Source organism: Trichechus manatus, unplaced genomic scaffold (genome assembly GCF_000243295.1).
Source record: "Trichechus manatus latirostris isolate Lorelei unplaced genomic scaffold, TriManLat1.0 scaffold00001, whole genome shotgun sequence".
Classification (NCBI taxonomy): domain Eukaryota; kingdom Metazoa; phylum Chordata; class Mammalia; order Sirenia; family Trichechidae; genus Trichechus; species Trichechus manatus.
Genome location: NW_004443937.1, coordinates 29,805,380 through 29,822,516, shown reverse-complemented (window position 1 = coordinate 29,822,516; position 17,137 = coordinate 29,805,380). Strand labels below are relative to the sequence as shown.

At 38.7% G+C, this 17,137-nt stretch overlaps 1 protein-coding gene across 1 annotated transcript in view; it reads right to left on the bottom strand.

The window, feature by feature from the left end:
• The window catches only part of DOCK3 (dedicator of cytokinesis 3), a 450,742-nt gene that overhangs the window by 186,747 nt on the left and 246,858 nt on the right, over positions 1-17,137 (bottom strand). The window contains exons 8-9 of the mRNA XM_004368733.1: positions 12,796-12,837; positions 12,038-12,192 (exon numbers count right to left, since the gene is read on the bottom strand). Of these exons, the coding sequence (XP_004368790.1) occupies positions 12,038-12,192; positions 12,796-12,837 (197 nt within the window). The remainder of the gene's footprint in view (positions 1-12,037; positions 12,193-12,795; positions 12,838-17,137) is intronic.

Here is a 17,137-nt window from a genome sequence, read left to right as displayed (position 1 = left end):
AAGAGCAGCAGAAAGAAGGGAGCCTCCCATGGCCTCAGGAAAGAGCCTACTCCAGCTGCCACCTCCTCCTTCTGAAAGGAAAGGTCTCCTTGCCCTCTGTGTACCTCTCCTGAAGGGCTGTAGTCCAGTCACTGCCAATTCACTGAAACATGGGACTTCTTCTCCCACAGCCCACAACCTTTGAGTGCTCCTTGACAGCTATTTTCCCTAGGTTTATTTCCTTAAGCTCTGCTAATCATCTGGCTCAAAAAAGTTCACAAAATACTTCGGCTTTGGATCTTCCTCTTAAAAAGTAGTTTCCTTAGCTCTATTGGTACCTGAAACTATCTTATTTGCTTATATATAAGATAGGAACAACAGTGCTGGATCAACACCTGCTGGCTCACTGATGGAAAAATGTTCTTTAGCCAAACTCCAACTGTAAATTTTGAGAAGGAAGCCCTTACCTCAACCCAGGCCAACTCTGATATCTCCAGCAGATGCTCTCTGCTGATTTTTGTTTGTTTTGCTTATAGTTTATTGGTTTAATCAATTATATGGCCACTTCTAACTTCAGAGAGGCAGAGAAACGTAATCCTACTAAATTCCCATATGATGGAGCAACACTGATTCCTAACACCCTCAGTGTGTTCACTGAATTCAACTAGAGGTATGAAATATATGTTTGCTGATAATTTTACTGATATGTGACTTGTTCCTCCTACACAAGTCTAGTGATCTCTGTTGGTTTTTAACAGATTGAGATCAATACCTAGTGGGAATCAGTAGTCAATGGCATGAAGCCAAGCAGATGCTGGGGGTGGGGGTAGGGAATGGCTGCCTGCTTGAACCACCCTACCTGTGACTCTGGCCTTCAGGCAAGGGTAAACAATGGCAGAAAGGAGAAAATGTTTTTAATCCGAGTTCAGCCAGATTCTACCAAAGTCATTTTCGCAAGTATAGACTTAATGCTGGAATTCCATCTTGAGAGTTTATAACAAGTAATTTATTAATTTTATAAATGTTACCAGCTCACTACAGGCTCTGTAACATTTTTGCTTACACATATAATACTCTAAGGAAGAACTGAGGGAGGAATTAGTGTGTGAATATTATGGCAATTTTCTAGCTTTCAACTGAAGTTGAAAAGCTTGTTCAACTCTACTGCTAATTTATTTACAAAGGGTTTTCCTTCTTCCACAAATTATGTTTTCTTCCCTAGTATCTTTTTGATTTTGACCTCTACTGCCTAGTAATTTTCTAAGAAAGACTAATTAAATTTAAGCCATTGCTTCACTGAGGTGACTCATTTGTTTTCAATGATATCTGAAATAATATTCCTTTAATAAGAACTCGGCTCTTAAGACACCATGAACACATATTTTAGAATGTGAGGAAAGAGAACCAAAAACAGTTCCAGGAACCTCTCATTATTTAGCATATTTTAGAATTTCATTTTAATCTATCTATTGGCTTTTTAGCTATACCTCCTTGCATTACTTTACACATTCTTAACATTTCAGTCATTTACAGTTAATTTTTCCAACTTCACATAAACTGTAGAAACCTTGCAACTACAGAGATAAAATTACTTCCCTATCACCATCCTTTATGCAATAGTTATCATATGTATTACATGTACGTGCAGTATAATATCTTTAAGATAATGTTATTTGCTTTATACAGTCACATATTTTTTTTAATTAAGAGGATAAATAGCCTTCATATTTACCCATACATTTACCATTTCCAATGCTCTTCATTCATTCCTGAAGATCCCTCCTTTATTTTCCTCCAGTATTCTTTCTTTTAGCCCAAAGAACTTCCTTTAGCATTTCTTGAAGTTTAATTCTGCTGGTGACAAATTCTCTCAGTTTTCCTTTATCTGAAAAAAATGTCTTCATTTCATCTTTATTCTGGAAGGATTTTTTTAATTGGATATAGAATTCTGTGGGGTTTTTTCAGCCTCTTAGCACTTTAAAGGTATTTTTCCATCATCTTCTGGCCTCCACAGGTTTCTGATAAAAAGTCCATGATCATTTGAATTGTTACTTTCCTGTATACAATGTGTCATTTTTTTACTGGCTGCTTTCAAGATTTTCTTTTTTATTGGTTTTTAGTCCTTTGACTAGGCAAGATTTCCTGGTCTGGTGTTTGATGAGCTTCCTAAATCTGTAAATTTAAGTCTTTCACAAAATTTGGAAAGTTTTCTGCCATTATTTCTTCAAATATCTTTTTCTGCCCCATTCTCTACCTCCTCTCCTTCTGAAATTCCAATCACACATATATAGACCTTTGTAAATTATCTCCCTACAGCTCTGTTGTTGGTTTCAATCCTTTTTCTCTCTCTTCTTTAGACTGGATAATTTATACTGATCTTCAAATTTACTGATTCTCTCCTCTCATCTCATGGTTCAATGACTTCTACTCAGTGATTTTTTAAAACTTCAGATATTGTATTTTTAAGTTCTATAATTTCCATTTGGATCTTTTTTTATATTTCCTATTTTCTGCTGAGATTTTTCTATCTTTTCATTTGTTGAGCATAGTTATAATACCTGCTTTAAAATCTGTGTCTGATAATTTCAACATCTGAGTCATCTCAGGATTGACCTCTATCAATTGTATTTTCCCTTGAGAATGGATCACATTTTCCTGGTTCTTTTTATGTCCCATAATTTCAGACTGTATCCTGGACATTGTGATCGTTTTGTTAAGAAAACTCTGGCTTCTGTTATATTCTTCTGAAGAGTGTTGACATTTTTGTTTTAATAGGCAATTAATTTGGTGAGACTTAATCTCTGTTTCTCCTGCAGCAGGTCAAATCTCAGGGTTCTTTTTTCAGTCTTTGTTGCCATCTGTGTTCCTTGTAGATGTGTGGTTTAGCATACAGCTAGTGACACAGGCAGAGTCATACATAGAATTTGGGATTCCTCATCTCTTGCTCTCGCCCCTTCAGGATTCCTTCCGGCAGCCATGCTTGCCTCAGGCTCCCTCTCTTGGTTCCACAGGCTAAAAAGATGGCAGGCTTTCTATTGGAGTTTTCGCTACCCCAAGCTATCCAATGACTATAACTCACTCTCAGGCTAAACCCACAAAAACAGAAAACTCACTCTATGCTGGTTCCTTTCTCTAAGTTTTGACTCCCCTGCAAAATCTGCCTGCTTTTTTCCTTCTCCATAACCCTCAGATAGCTGTGTTTTTTGGAATTTGCCCAGTGTTAATAGTTAACTGCAGTATGGCCAGCCTGTCAGAAGCTTACTCCAACATACCAGAAATGGGATTAACACAGTTCTACCTTTAAAAGATAGCTAGAATTCAAGCCACTATCATCTCTCATCTGGATTTTGTGAAGGCCTCCTATATAGCTTCCTTATTTATCCTTTAGTGACCAAGGATGACAAGGTTGCTTGTAATTTAGTCCCCTGGCTTCACCTCATTAACTTGGAAGTCATTCTGAGATCCAATGATAAGAAGACAGGAGAAATGAGGTATATCCCCTGGAAGATAGCCTCACGGTATGCTCATCCTCTTAGTAAGGCCTACTCTGAATACTTTATTTAAAACAGCAAATTCTCCCTAACACTTTACTTCTTCTATTCCATAACACTTATCCCTTCAAATATACTATGCAATTTACTTATTATATTTATTAACCATCTCTCCCCACTAGAATTTAAGCTTCATGAGGGCAAGAATTCCGTGTTTTATTCACTGCCATATATCTAGAGCCTATGTACAAGGACATAGTGAGAGCACAATAAACATTTGATTAATAAATAAATGACTATCCTAATCACTATAACTTCTGCCTATAATTTTGCTAATTCTCCACATTCCTCTCCTGTCAGAGGATATTATGAAGTTATGTTAGAAGCAACAGCCATTCTGTTCTAATAGGTACTGTGCGTTATGGTCAAGGCAGAGCAGAAGGCAAATTTCTTGTAAATAAAGAATGCGAAGTTCTTAAAAAAACTAATCATTTCTTTCACTATTTTCATCCAGATCCGGTAAGACATTACATTGAAAAGTTTCTCCAGGCTGACAGCTTGAATCAGTACATAACGGGAGATGGCATACACGGGAAAATAATTTCTGACCTTGTTCTCAGATGAAAAAAGACATTGGTTTAACCATAGGCCTATCTAAGGTAAAAGCTTCACTCTATCTCTCAACATCACCTGTCAGTTTGTTGTACTATAGTGGCTTGTGTGTTGCTATGATGCTAGAAGCTATGCCACCACTATTTCAAGTACCAGCAGCATCACCCATGGTGAACAGGTTTCAGCAGAGGTTCCAAATTAAGACAGACTAGGAAGAAAGAGCTGGTGATCTACTTCTGAAAATTAGCCAAAGAAAACTCTACGGATCACACAGAATATAGTCTGATATAGTGCTGGAAGATGAGTCCATAGGTAGGAAGGTATTCAAAATACACAGTGACCTCAACAATGGACTCAAGCATACCAGTGATCATAAAAATGGCTCAGGACCGGGCAATGTTTCATTCTGTCGTATATGGGGTTGCCATGAGTCAGAGCTGACTTGATAGCAACTAACAACAACAACAATCTCTCAGCAGACTTTCATTTTCACGCTTTTAAGCAAGATCTGGTGCTTTGGGCATTTATGTAAAAAAGCATGTCATGTTGGCCTGGCTTCTAGTATGAAATACATTTAGCTTTAAACCCTATCTGCATTCATTCTATCTGTATTTTAAAATTTACGTTATGTAAAGAACATATATTGATGAGAAAACTTATCAAGGCAATAGGACTAAAAAAGTTTCACTTAAATATCCGTCTGCTGGCTTCCTCATCTCATAGACCACAGATCCCTGGCTTTCATTGTGGGAGAGAGAGCTGATTTTTAATTTCCCTAGATTCTTGTAATTTTCAGGGAAGATATGCATGCTGACAGTGACAGACCAGAGAGCAGGGCAGAAAAAGAAAGTGTTACTGACAGTCACCACAGCCAGGGTACTAACTCCTCTCTCATTCCTTTTGAGACTCACAGAAAATTTTTGGGGGGATGTTGGCCAGTGGGCTGGAATCTACATGCCAGATCAAGTGTTGAGAGAGGTTAGACCATACCAAGGGGCCCTAGGGCAAGGGACTGAGACTGAACTGAAGGTCTATCACTGACGGCCTGAGCTCCTGTAGATACACTTCCGTTACACTGTAGGATATGACCTCTTTTGCAGACAGAAAACAAAACTGTTTGCTTTAATAAACAAAGTGCTTACCCATCATTTTAAAAAGAAAACTTCTCGCCAGGGGCTTCTGAGATTTTCACAGATGCAGATGATCTCATCTGAGTAGACTGACTGACTCAGGCAGAGCCCTCTACTTCAATTATGGAAGCAGCTGATTTTCAAGAAAAAGTTTATTCTACACAAGGGCATTCTGAATGCTGAGAAAACTCCACGAGGGTATAAAAAAGTGGGGCTTTTTAGCTTGCTTTGCACAGTATACATGCAAAGGTGGCTAACGTAAGTGTTCTCACATGATAATCAAAAGAGGTAAGTTTTTGAGGGCAATTTTGTATTCCCAAGGCCTAGCAGAAAAGCCTGACATACAGAAGGCTCTACAGTGAAAGCCAGTTGAATGATGGAATCAATCACTGGCGCACTGAGGCTTTAGAGCACTCTACTAAATCAGCAGGGGCCCAGTGAGAGAACCAGGCATATTAACTGGTACATCAGTGCCAGAGAAAAAATAAGATAGTCACACAATACTACTGCTCTCGTGAATAAGGAAATTCATACAATAAAAAAGATTGGTGCTTCCAAGCAGAACCAAATAGAGATCATAAGACAAATGCGATTCTAAAAGAAGACTCTTTGTTACTATTCTGGGGGAGGTGATTATGTGGTAATCATTAAATAGATTTAGATAATGATTAAAAACAGTAAAGGTGTATACAGAAAAAAATGTTTTCGTTTTTGTTTTTAACAAAGCCAATGAGTTTCTTATAGAAGGGGAATTCCACAATATTGAAAAAAAGATAGAAAGGACATTTTAAATTCTGGCCATTCTTCTCTCTTACCCCATTATCGCTTGAAAGCAAAGACATTTGTTCTCCACTGCCGAGCTGGTCGTGTGAAGAAAGGGGAGAGGCAGAAATGAAAAATATGTTGGTGTATCTTCCTACACACAGAGAAAATTCAATATTGTTATAATTTGCTATAATTGTCTTTCCCTTAAGATTGTTGCCAGCTGCTTTAAGGATTACCAAAAACTTGAAACGTCTGTCAGTTCAAGGATTTTAAAAAAATTTTAGTATTTAAAAAACTTCACAAAAGATTTTAAGCTTCTTAAAATGCATATACACTATATGCATATAGATGTATATAGTTTTTGCCACAGATGAGGTCATATTATACATACAGTTACAAACTTGCTGTTGTCACTGAACAAAATCTCATAAACTTTCTATGTAGAAAATGTTTATGTAGAAGTGGTCCCTGAGGTAGGCAGAACTCTAAGATGGGCTTCAAAATCTCCCACCCTCCACTACATAATCCCTGGGGCTGTGAATATGATGGATTTTAATCCCGTGATTAGGTTATATGGCACAGTTAACTTTAAGGAGATTATCGCAGGGAGCCTGGTCTAATCACATGAGTCCTTTAAAAGCAGAGAATTTTCTTCCATAGTAGAAGACAGGAAGTCAGAGATTTGAAGCAAGAGGAAGATTCATTGTGTCTTGTTGGCTTGAAGATGGAGGGGGCTACATAGGAAGGAATGCAGTTGGCCTTTAGGAACTGAGAGTAACTCCCAGCTGACAGCCAGCAAGAAAATGAATTCAGTACTACGATTCCAAGCAAATAAATTCTGCCAACAACAATGAACTTGAAGTAGACTTTTCCCCAGAGCTTCCAGTTGAGAACTCAGCCCAGCTGACACTGATTTCAGCTTTGTGAAGTCCTGAGAAACCAGAAAGTGACCGCCTTGCCAGACATCTGGCCTTCAGTATTGTAAGCTAATGAGTTGGTGCAGTGCAGTGAATTATTTAATAGGATCCTTCTAGCCACAGTCTTTGTGACTCCCACACAATGACTTCGTGGGACTATGCAAACAAGGTGCTTGTGGCCCACTGAGGAGCCTGGATAGCCTGCTAATAATGCAAATAAGGGACATGGAACCTTTGTGGGGGTGGGTAAACGTAAATAAGGTGTATGGAACCCCAATGAGGGGATCGGTCAGTTTTACCATCCTGCTGCGCTTAAAGGGAGCCAATTCCAGAAATGAAGGGGGGACCTCACTGCCACCAAGAAAGAAGAACCAGGACTGGAGCATGTCCTTTGACCCAGGGTGTCTATGCTGAGAATCTCCTAGACCCAGGAGACAGACAGAGCTGCAACACCGGAGAAGGTGAGGCAGCTAGACGTCAAGAAGCACAGCAGACATACAGTAGCGGCAGAACCAGGAGACCTGCATGGGATGGTGCGGTGGGTGAGCGAAGCTGCTACAGTGGGCGTGCTGAGCCACAGGGCGAGACAGCTGAGTGCCTTCGGGAAGGAGGCTTACTAGCAGAGTGTGGTGCCTCTGGGCACTTATTGGTAGAACTAAAGAGCTTTGTAACACTTGCCCAAGCAGGGCAGAGGCCAGGCCGAGGGGCTGAGGGGCCGAGAGCTGATGGCTGAGAGAGAGGCCTGCCTGTAGGCATGACTGAGAAGCTGTCCCGACTAAAGAACTGTATCTTGAGTTGTTCCTGATCCTGAATTGTAACCTGTTACTTCCTGAATAAACCCCATTTTTTACAGTGGGTATTGTTTTAATCCACTAAATGTGTAGTAATTTGTTACACAGTAATAGAAAACTAATACAGTCTCTCTCTTCTTTCACCTCATTCTTTTTAAAGATTTCACTGTTATTCATTAAGCCATATCTTTAGTCATAGGCATTTAGATTGCCTTCAGATGTTTGCTATTACAAAAGTAACATCCTTATACGTAAGAGTACAAATTTATTGGGATCAAGTTGTTCACAGTAAATGTATACAATTTTAAAAATGTGTCCATCTGGCTTTTCCACTCAGCTTGTTTGGTACTTAAAATTGGGAATAACATGTTCCACATCTTTTGGGATCCTCAGAGTGCCCTATTCAGATCTCTGCAGGGGAAGGGACATTCTTTTTTAATCTCTAGATCTCTAGTACCTATCATAGGGGCTTGCAGACAAAAGCCCCTTAGAGAGTAAACGTTTACTAAGCAATTAAATTAAATGAAAAAATTTGATTTGTACATGATTAATTGGTACTTATTTGATAGACAGATTTATTTATTCATATGGTCAATAAATATTGATTTAATGCCTATGATATCCCAAGTCCTGTGCTTAGCAGTGGGGAAAAAATATTGCAAAAGATACACAAGGAAGCTCCCCTTCCAGTGGTGGAAATCTACATGCATGTGCACATACAATTACAATATCAAGTCTAAGTAACGGGGTAAAGAAGCCCTGATGGAGCAGTGGTTAAGAGCTCAGCTGCTAACCAAAAGGTCAGTAGCTGGAATCCACCAGTAGCTCCTTGGAAAACCTATGGGGCAGTTCTACTCTGTCCTATAGGGTTGCTATGAGTTGGAATCAACTTGACGGCAACGATTTTTTTTTTTTTTTTAAATGGGGTAAAGCTAGATATAGGATAGGTGACGTCCTAGGGATTAATTCTACCCACAAAGATCGAGGAGGGCTTCATAAATCAGTTTTAAAGGATGGACAGGAGTTTACCAAGTCAACAGAGTAGAAAGGCATAAAAGAGCGTTGAATATTTAGGGAAAGCCAAATAAGTCATTAGGGTTGAAACAGTATATATTGCATGAAATGAGATTAGAGAAATAGGCAGAATCATATCATGCTGGGCCTTTTATGCTACACTAATAGCAGGGCTTTAGGATAAATGGAAGCTAACATGAACAGATTTGCATTTTTAAAAGACAAGTATGGTGATTGTGTGAAGAATAATTCAGGGTGGGAAGACAGTGGAGTCAGAAAGCCTATGTCTGGAGAGAAATGTGAAGGATCTGTAGTGACAATGGGATGGAGTAGGGGTAGAATGATTTGATCGATGTTTAGGAGGTGGAAGTTCACAGGACACGGTGACTAACTGACAGGGGAAGGAGAATGAGAGGAAGAAGACTAAGAGGATTCCTAATTTCTGGTATGGGTCTCTGGGCAAACAATAATGCCTTTTACCTGATTTAAAAAGAACAGGGGAAAGTATGTCTGAGGCAACGAAGATGAAGGCAGTTTAGATACATGGAGGTAGAAATGTCTGAGGGACATTCAAAGGCATATTTCTGAGAGGAAAAAGAAAATGAGGAAGTGAAGCTCAGGGGTGAGATCTCAGGTGGAGATTTAGATATCAAGGCTAAATATATGTGATCCTGTTTTGAATAGTGAAATGTCACAAAAACTAGTTAGAGCTGCCGCTCCTTCCCTCCTGTTCCTGTTGCCGTTGAGTTGATTCCAACTCATAGCGACCCTATAGGACAGAGTAGAACTGTCCCATAGGGTTTCCAAGGAGTGGCTGGTGGATTTGAACTGCCAACCTTTTGGTTAGCAGCCAAACTCTTAACCACTGCACCACCTGAGCGCCTTCCCTCCTGTAGATCATCTAATACTCAATAATCAATATATATCAGGATGCACTATGTGGGTTTGGAATTTGTCACTCATTTTAGCACCTCTAGGTTTGCTTGTGGAATCAGAAATGACATTTAAAGTGGAGGAATATCTGGTCTTCTCTTAAGTCTGCTCCCCCTGCTCACATGTGTTATTTGGCACACATGTAATCATGGCAGAAAAGAACACCAGACTAGCATCAATTGATTGGATACTAGACCAACAACATTTAATTGAAAAGACAGTTGCTCAAGGAGTTCTCTTGATGAAAAGCAACAACTAAACCAATTGCTCTGTGTCAATACTGTATATACCTGATGTAATACATTCCTAACCTTTAGTGATTTCTGACAACTGCTTTGAGAAAGTAATATATGACCAATGTAATACCTAACCATAATGAAAGCATAACTCTCTGGTAATAGGAGCTCAATGCCCTAAAAATTTTCAGTTTATATAACTATACAAATCCTAACAGAAAGAAAGAACATTTATCAATTTTAGATCTAGACACAAAACTCTGCTCATTAGATAACTCTTAACTAAGCAAACTGGATGATATTTTCAACTAAGGACCTAGTAATTTTCCTATTTTAATAAGGAAGTGATATAATTCTCTAATATCCAGCAATTTTTAAAGGCCTGAAATTTTTCCAGAAATGCTAGGGATTCTTTTTTACCTTTCTTCTTTAAAAATGCTTTATAGTTTCTTGAGACTAAATTATAAAAATAAGTTGAGACATAAAACAACGGAACAACTGATGCATTGAGGATCCCCCATGGATTACAAACCAGGGCAGTGGGGTGGCTCTGCTTGGCTTGGATCTTCTCAGTTCAGTAAGCCCAACAACCATGTATGGGGCACAGGCAGTATGTGAGGTGGCAGAATTACAAAGCAAGAAGACACAGTCCCTACACTCCAGATGGCAAAGTGTTGTGCTCTGGTTTTCAAACTACAACCCATGAACTTTCCATGGTTCCACAGGGTACGGGTGGAGGCAGGGATATAGTGAAATTCCTGTTACCTCGTCTCCATTTCAACAGTAGAGTAGTTCTATTTTACCTGTTTCATATGCCAGACACTCTCATAAAATTTAGCTTGAAAGAAAGGATCCTCTTACACACACACACAAAAAAAAAAGTTTACAAACTATCAGCCTAATAGAAAAATAAGAGCAGCCGGAACCTATATCCATGCAGCCCTGGCCTGTAGTCTTGTCTGCAAGCAGCAGCTGCAGCTGCTGTCACCATCACTACTAAGCTCTCTACCACAGCTTTTCCAGGGGCCCACACTGACAGCCATTGATGACAAGGTAAGCCCTGATCGAAAGATGGTATCACTTTATTTCTACCCCAATGTGAAGCACAGTGCTTTGTTTGTTTTGTTTTGTTCTGTTTTCTTTCTTCTTTTGTCAAGATCAGAGACACTGTGGGGCATGCAAATGAACTGTTTTTCTTTGTACTCTAACTTCCATTCTTATTTTTCCCACATGTAACATGCAGTTGTAAAAAGTAAACAGCTTTTTTCAAATTTTAAGTAAAGAAAAAAAAGCAAAACAAAACAAACAAAAAACACTCTTAACATAGGAAGATCCAAAGCAACATAAAAAGAACCCAAGATTTATTTTCACTCTGCCTCACCTAGAAGACAACCACAGAGAAATGTTTGGACTTCCTAAAATTGCATGTTGGTTACGAAGGTCATCTCACTCCCATCAGAGTTTGCTGGCTGGCCTCTAGATGAAGGGAAGTAAGAGAGTGTCCTGGATTCCTCCCTACCCTCAAGAAGGAGAGTACTGCTATAGCTGCTCATGCTTAAAGGCCTCATCACTATGCCAAGACATGTGATCTACCGCACTTGGGACCCTTCTGTTGCCTCTCCTCCAACCTAAGACGAATGACACAGGCAGGCCAGCCTTCCCCTCTGTTCAGAAGATGCTCTGTCCTTCACAGGGATGGAATGGCATCGAGGGCTAGGCGCCCTCAGACAGGAGGAGGCGCCATCAGCCTATTTCCCTGGGAATCCTCTCTCCTACATTCAGGAAGCCAGGCCCAGGGCTTCCTGCGCTCTGGGGCTAGCCCTCTCTGCTGCATTTGGTTTGCTCTATGTTTCTCATATGCCTTTCTTCTGGTACTGAATGTCAGATGCATCCCCCTCTCTCCTTGAGGTGGTACTAGCTAAGGCTTGAATTTGAGCTTCCATGTGGAAATAGGCATAAGAAAAAAAAAGAGGCTTCTATAAGGTATGGCTTTGACAACTTCAGATTACACTGGGAGTTTGGCACCAAACTCCTAGCTAATAGAGGTTACTTTGTCTTGTTTTGCCTCCTCTGTGCATCTATCTCCTCTGAAGACCAGAGATGCTTATGACCCAGGCCATACCATCCTAACACAATCTCAACCTCACCAGAACTTCCAGTAACTCTTACCTTATCTGCTTGCCTTCTCTCATGTCATACAAGGAAAAGAAGACATCAGTATCTTCCCCAATGGTATTGTAGGTGAAACTTTTCAGACTGAGGAAGAAGTGATGTGGCACTGGCATCCGACAGGTTTCCCCATGACGTGGGCGCATTGTATCTACCTAATGAGGAAGGCAAAAACAGTGATATCTATTTTGTTATTCATTATATTAATCATAAATATGAAAACTGACTACCTCTCCTCATACTGCTGAAGAGGATTATTTTAGAGAGAGACTGAAAGTGTTTTCTCTGCTAGTAGGGGGTGCTGTATGGATAGGCTTTAGGTTGAGGTGGGAAAGCATGCAGCTGGGAGCACTAAGCACAGTGACGTGGTTATGGGAATAGTAATTCCAATTACAAGTGAACTCAAAATCTCCAGGGAACCCTTTTCAAAGTTATTTATTGGAGATGCTGTCAGGACACTGATGCAACTGATTCATACTGTTAGATGGTAATAGTTACCATTTTAAATATCATTCTCTGTTTCTCCCAGACTGATTTATTTTAACCTCAGTCTACTTTGTTTCAATTGTGCTTATGTAAATTTACACAGAGGAGTGGAGACTAGCCAAATCTGCTTGAAGGCCAGGGCTCCTTAGATGAAAGGCACCACACAATTAAGAAGTCAGTGGTATCTATCATTTCCCGGTACATCTATATGCTGTGATCTCTTAAAAGAAAGAGTTGAGGAAAAGGCTGGGAGGCCAGGTCAAGCTGCTTACCTGGGATGTACTTTGCTGTACACTCTGCCGGCTAGATAAATGCTATGGAAAGAAAACAAAAAAAATTATACGTGTGTGTGTGTGTATATATATATATATATATGTATTTTCTCTCAATTGGGGAGAAAACTAACATTTATTAAGCACCTTCTATATTACTAGACAGTGTGCTACATCTTTTATATCTATTATTTGATTTAGTTCCTATAACTTTGTTAGACATGTGTTATTCACATTTTAGGTAGGCAACTAAGGCTTATAGTAATGAAGTGATTTGCTGAAAGTCACATCGAAAAAAGGTGTCAAAGTCTGGATTCCAACCTGAGCTCATCAGCCCTGAGTACCAGCCAAGTCACAGGTGGGTGCCTGCTACAGGATTTTTGCTTTGGCAATCCTCCTGATCAGCTTCTCCAGGCTCTCAATACTAGAGGAGGTGTAGCCCTTAACGAAAAGGGGCTCCCTCTCAAATGTCTCTCCATGCTGTTCCTCTGCTGCGGCTGCAAGTCACAGCAGATTCCAATCTCAGCTATGCCACTCATGAGCTGTGAAACCTCAGACAAATTGCTTAATCTCTCCTGGAGAGAGTTTTCCTCAGCTACAAAATTGAGATAAAAGCCTGTCTTGTATTTCTCATAGGGTTATTGTGAGTTTCAAATTAAAATTCAGGGCAGTATGATATAGTAGTTAGGGGCATATGCACTGCTGTCAGGATGCCTGGTTTTGAATCTTGACTCACACTTACCACCTATGTGCCTCAGTTTCCTCATTTGTAAAATAGGGATAACATTCTGTACCTATTTCAACCTTATAGGGTTTTGGGCAGATTAAATCAATACAGTATCTATTATATTGTAAGTGGTTGGTAACTGTTATCTATAATTGGCATTCTTCTTCTTATTATTATAACTGGTATTCTTCTTTACAATTAGTTATTACAGAAAAGTCAGTCACATTTAGAAGTAAACCCTAGCCAGGAAAAATGGTCGATTCACAAACATTCAGTCCCTAGGTCTTGGTAAACTCAACAATTAGTTTCTGTCTTGCTTCCTTTTGGTCTCATCTGGAGAGCTGATCCATGTCACAGGGGTAAGAAGAACAGCTGCTGCAGGGGAATGCTTTTACCCCTTTTCCAAATATACAGATTTAACCCTAAATACAATGGAAATAAAATTAAACATTAATTTAAATGTGTATCACTAGCTATATTCACTATCCAATATTTGTGTACATTATTGGCTATATTAGCTAATTATCTTAAGTATCAATGTACATTCATGGGACTTTATGTTCCCATGATACACATTAAATATGATAAAATCAGGTCTCCACCAGCTGGGGAAATCATCATATAAAATGTATATGCACAAAAGAAAACTTCATATATAAAACAGCTTAAAACAAAACTTAAAAATCAGACTTGCCAAAAAAAAAAAAAAAAATCAGGCTTCCCATGGTTTACCAACCCACATGCCAGTGGAAAGGTTACTAGCCTAAAATGTGCTTCATTGCTTTATTTTATGTTCAGGAACTGCACTAAGTCATTTCTGCTCAAGTAGACTTACTAACTCTTAAAAATGACTACCAATCTTAAACATATATTTTCAATTAGAACTATGTACAGAAGGAGTTTACAAAACAAAACACAGCTAATTTCTGTGTAAAACAACTTCAAAGGCATCAAATTTTGGGAGAACTTTTGAATCTAGTCCGAAAGTATACCACCGGGGAGCCAGAAAAAAGGAGCAGAACTAGCATTTGGAGCCTCTTACATGGTATTGTAAGGAAAATTCTTTACCCTGTGGTCAGGCAGCATTCAGCTGGCCAGCTCATGTCTCCCTCTTCAGAGCCACCATCACCTGTATTAGGACCATAATGTGCTATGTTTCCACGTCTGCTACCTAACTCTAGACTTTGCTCTCCCATAGAGCAAATTACCTGTTTTATCCATCTTCAAATCTCTGATACATAGCAAAAATCTCCTTTAATTAAGAAATGAATGGCCTACATTACTGCCTCTGCAATTTTTTTCCCAGTAGAGAAGTAGTTTTCAGTCCTTTGAAGTCGCTAGTTCACTTAATTTACAAGAGTCTAACAGTATGGAAAAAATTATGCAGCTTTGAACATATTATTCAACTGAATAACAAAATTAAACCCGTTGCCATCAAGTCAATTCCAACTCATAGCGACACTATAGGACAGACTAGAACTGCCCCACAGGGTTTCCAAGGCTGTAATCTTTACAGAAGCTGACTGCCACATCTTTCGCCCTCGGAGCTGCTGGTGGGTTCGAATTAACAGCTGCACCACTGGGGCCCCTCTAACAAACTTAACTGTCTATTATATACATTGGCAACTGTATTAGGTATTGTAGGTCTTACAAAGGAAGTATAAGACATATCTAATCACCAATCAAATGATGCTTGATTATAGTAAATAGTCTAATCAACTGATTTATTCCAGAAATGGAAGTATAAACATTGATCTATTAGAAATACTAATTAGCACTAGAAGATAAAAACTATTACCTAATTGCAGCATTTTTTTTTTTGCTGATCATATTCCATTGTTTATCATTTGGATCCTCACCAACACCCAAAGATATGAGATGGCTTTCGATACAAGCCCTGATCTTTTGAGAACAATCTCCCTCAGCAGCATGAGAACAGCTACTTATCACACCTTAATGTGGAAGGATAACAATGAAGCAGAAGATTCTAATGTGAGAAATCTGTTAGATTTTGCTATAATTTAGAAACTCTTGTATTATGTACTTTGAGTGCCCACATTTCAAAAGAAGATTTTGCTAATTAAGATTAACACAAACATTTTGTTGTTGCTTTTCAAAATGCCTTTTATTTTGGGCAGCACCAATTCTCTACTGCTAAAAGTGGGCTGGTTTAGAGTTGTCATTATGCAGATCCAAGAACTGAGGTGCACTGAAGTTTCCTTTGGTTCTTGTTATACAGAATAAAAAATCTAACTGTGTATTTAAAGAAATGTTTATCAATGATAATCATTCAACACTTGCACAGGGACTTGATTTTTTATAGAAAATAAAATATTCAAAACAGATATTTAAGGTGTAATTTACTTATAGAGTTTCATTTTTAATTTTTTTTAGTGTGTGACAACGAGTGTTATTATAATTAGAATGCTTCATACTGAGTTTGTGTAATAGGCAGTGACAGATTTAAATGGTAATACAACGAAGTTCCAAAGGTTATTTTTCTGGATTTTGTTGATAATGTTAAGATTTAAATGAAGTGTTTACTGTATGGAATTTAATGTGAAAATCTCAAGTGGTTTTCAATAAATTTATGGACTCTCAAAATTGGTTTTTCTCTATCGTCTTTAATTCTTTCAATTCGAAAGCAAATACACAGGATAAAAAGAGAGAAAACTTAGCAGAAAATGAAATAAAATAAAAAGAACTTGACCTTTAGGCATTTTTAATAATAATTCAAATGTAATAAATTAATACAAGCAAATAGTTGTAGACGTTTATTACCGTTCGTTGCCACAGTCAGCTCTGACTCATGGTGACCTTACATACAACAGAAACATTGCCCGGTCCTGTGCCATCTTCACAATCACTGGTATGCTCGAGTACATGCTGCAGCCACTGTCTGAGTGCCTCCCAATCTAGGGGGCTCATTTTCCAGCACCACATCAGACAATATTTTGTTGTGATCCACCGGGTTTTCACTGGCCTTTCTTCCTAGTCTGGCTTAGTCTGAAGTTCTGCTAAAACCTGTCCACTATGGATGACGCTGCTGGTATCGAAAAACTGGTGGCATAGCTTCCAGCTTCAGAACAACACAAGCCACCACAGTACAACAAATTGACAGACAGGTGGTGGATGAAAAGTTAAACAGCGCTAAAAGGCTTGCAATAAAATTATCAGTCCTCTGCTCACCCTGTCCTGTTTCCCAGAGATAATTACTTTGAATTCTATATGGTGTTTCTTCTAGAATTTATCAAGTATTTCTAAATTTCACACTTACATTTCTCTCCCTTTATCCAATTTTAGAATTATTTGTTGGTTTCTTATTATGGCAGATGATGATTTTCACTTTTGTTTACAACCCTTTCTTTTCATCTATCCATCTCCCTAATACGTCATAATTTTTTGGTTAAAACTAATGTTTATACTACTGTAACTTTGAAATATTGTTCACTGCTAAGCCAAGTAGTATACTACAATTACATTTCTTTTCTTCTACTACTTTCTGCTTTTTTTTTTTTATTGTACTTCAGGTGAAGGCTTACAGAACAAATAGTTTCTCATTAAACAGCAGTACACATATTGTTTTATGACACTGGCTAACAACCCCACGACATG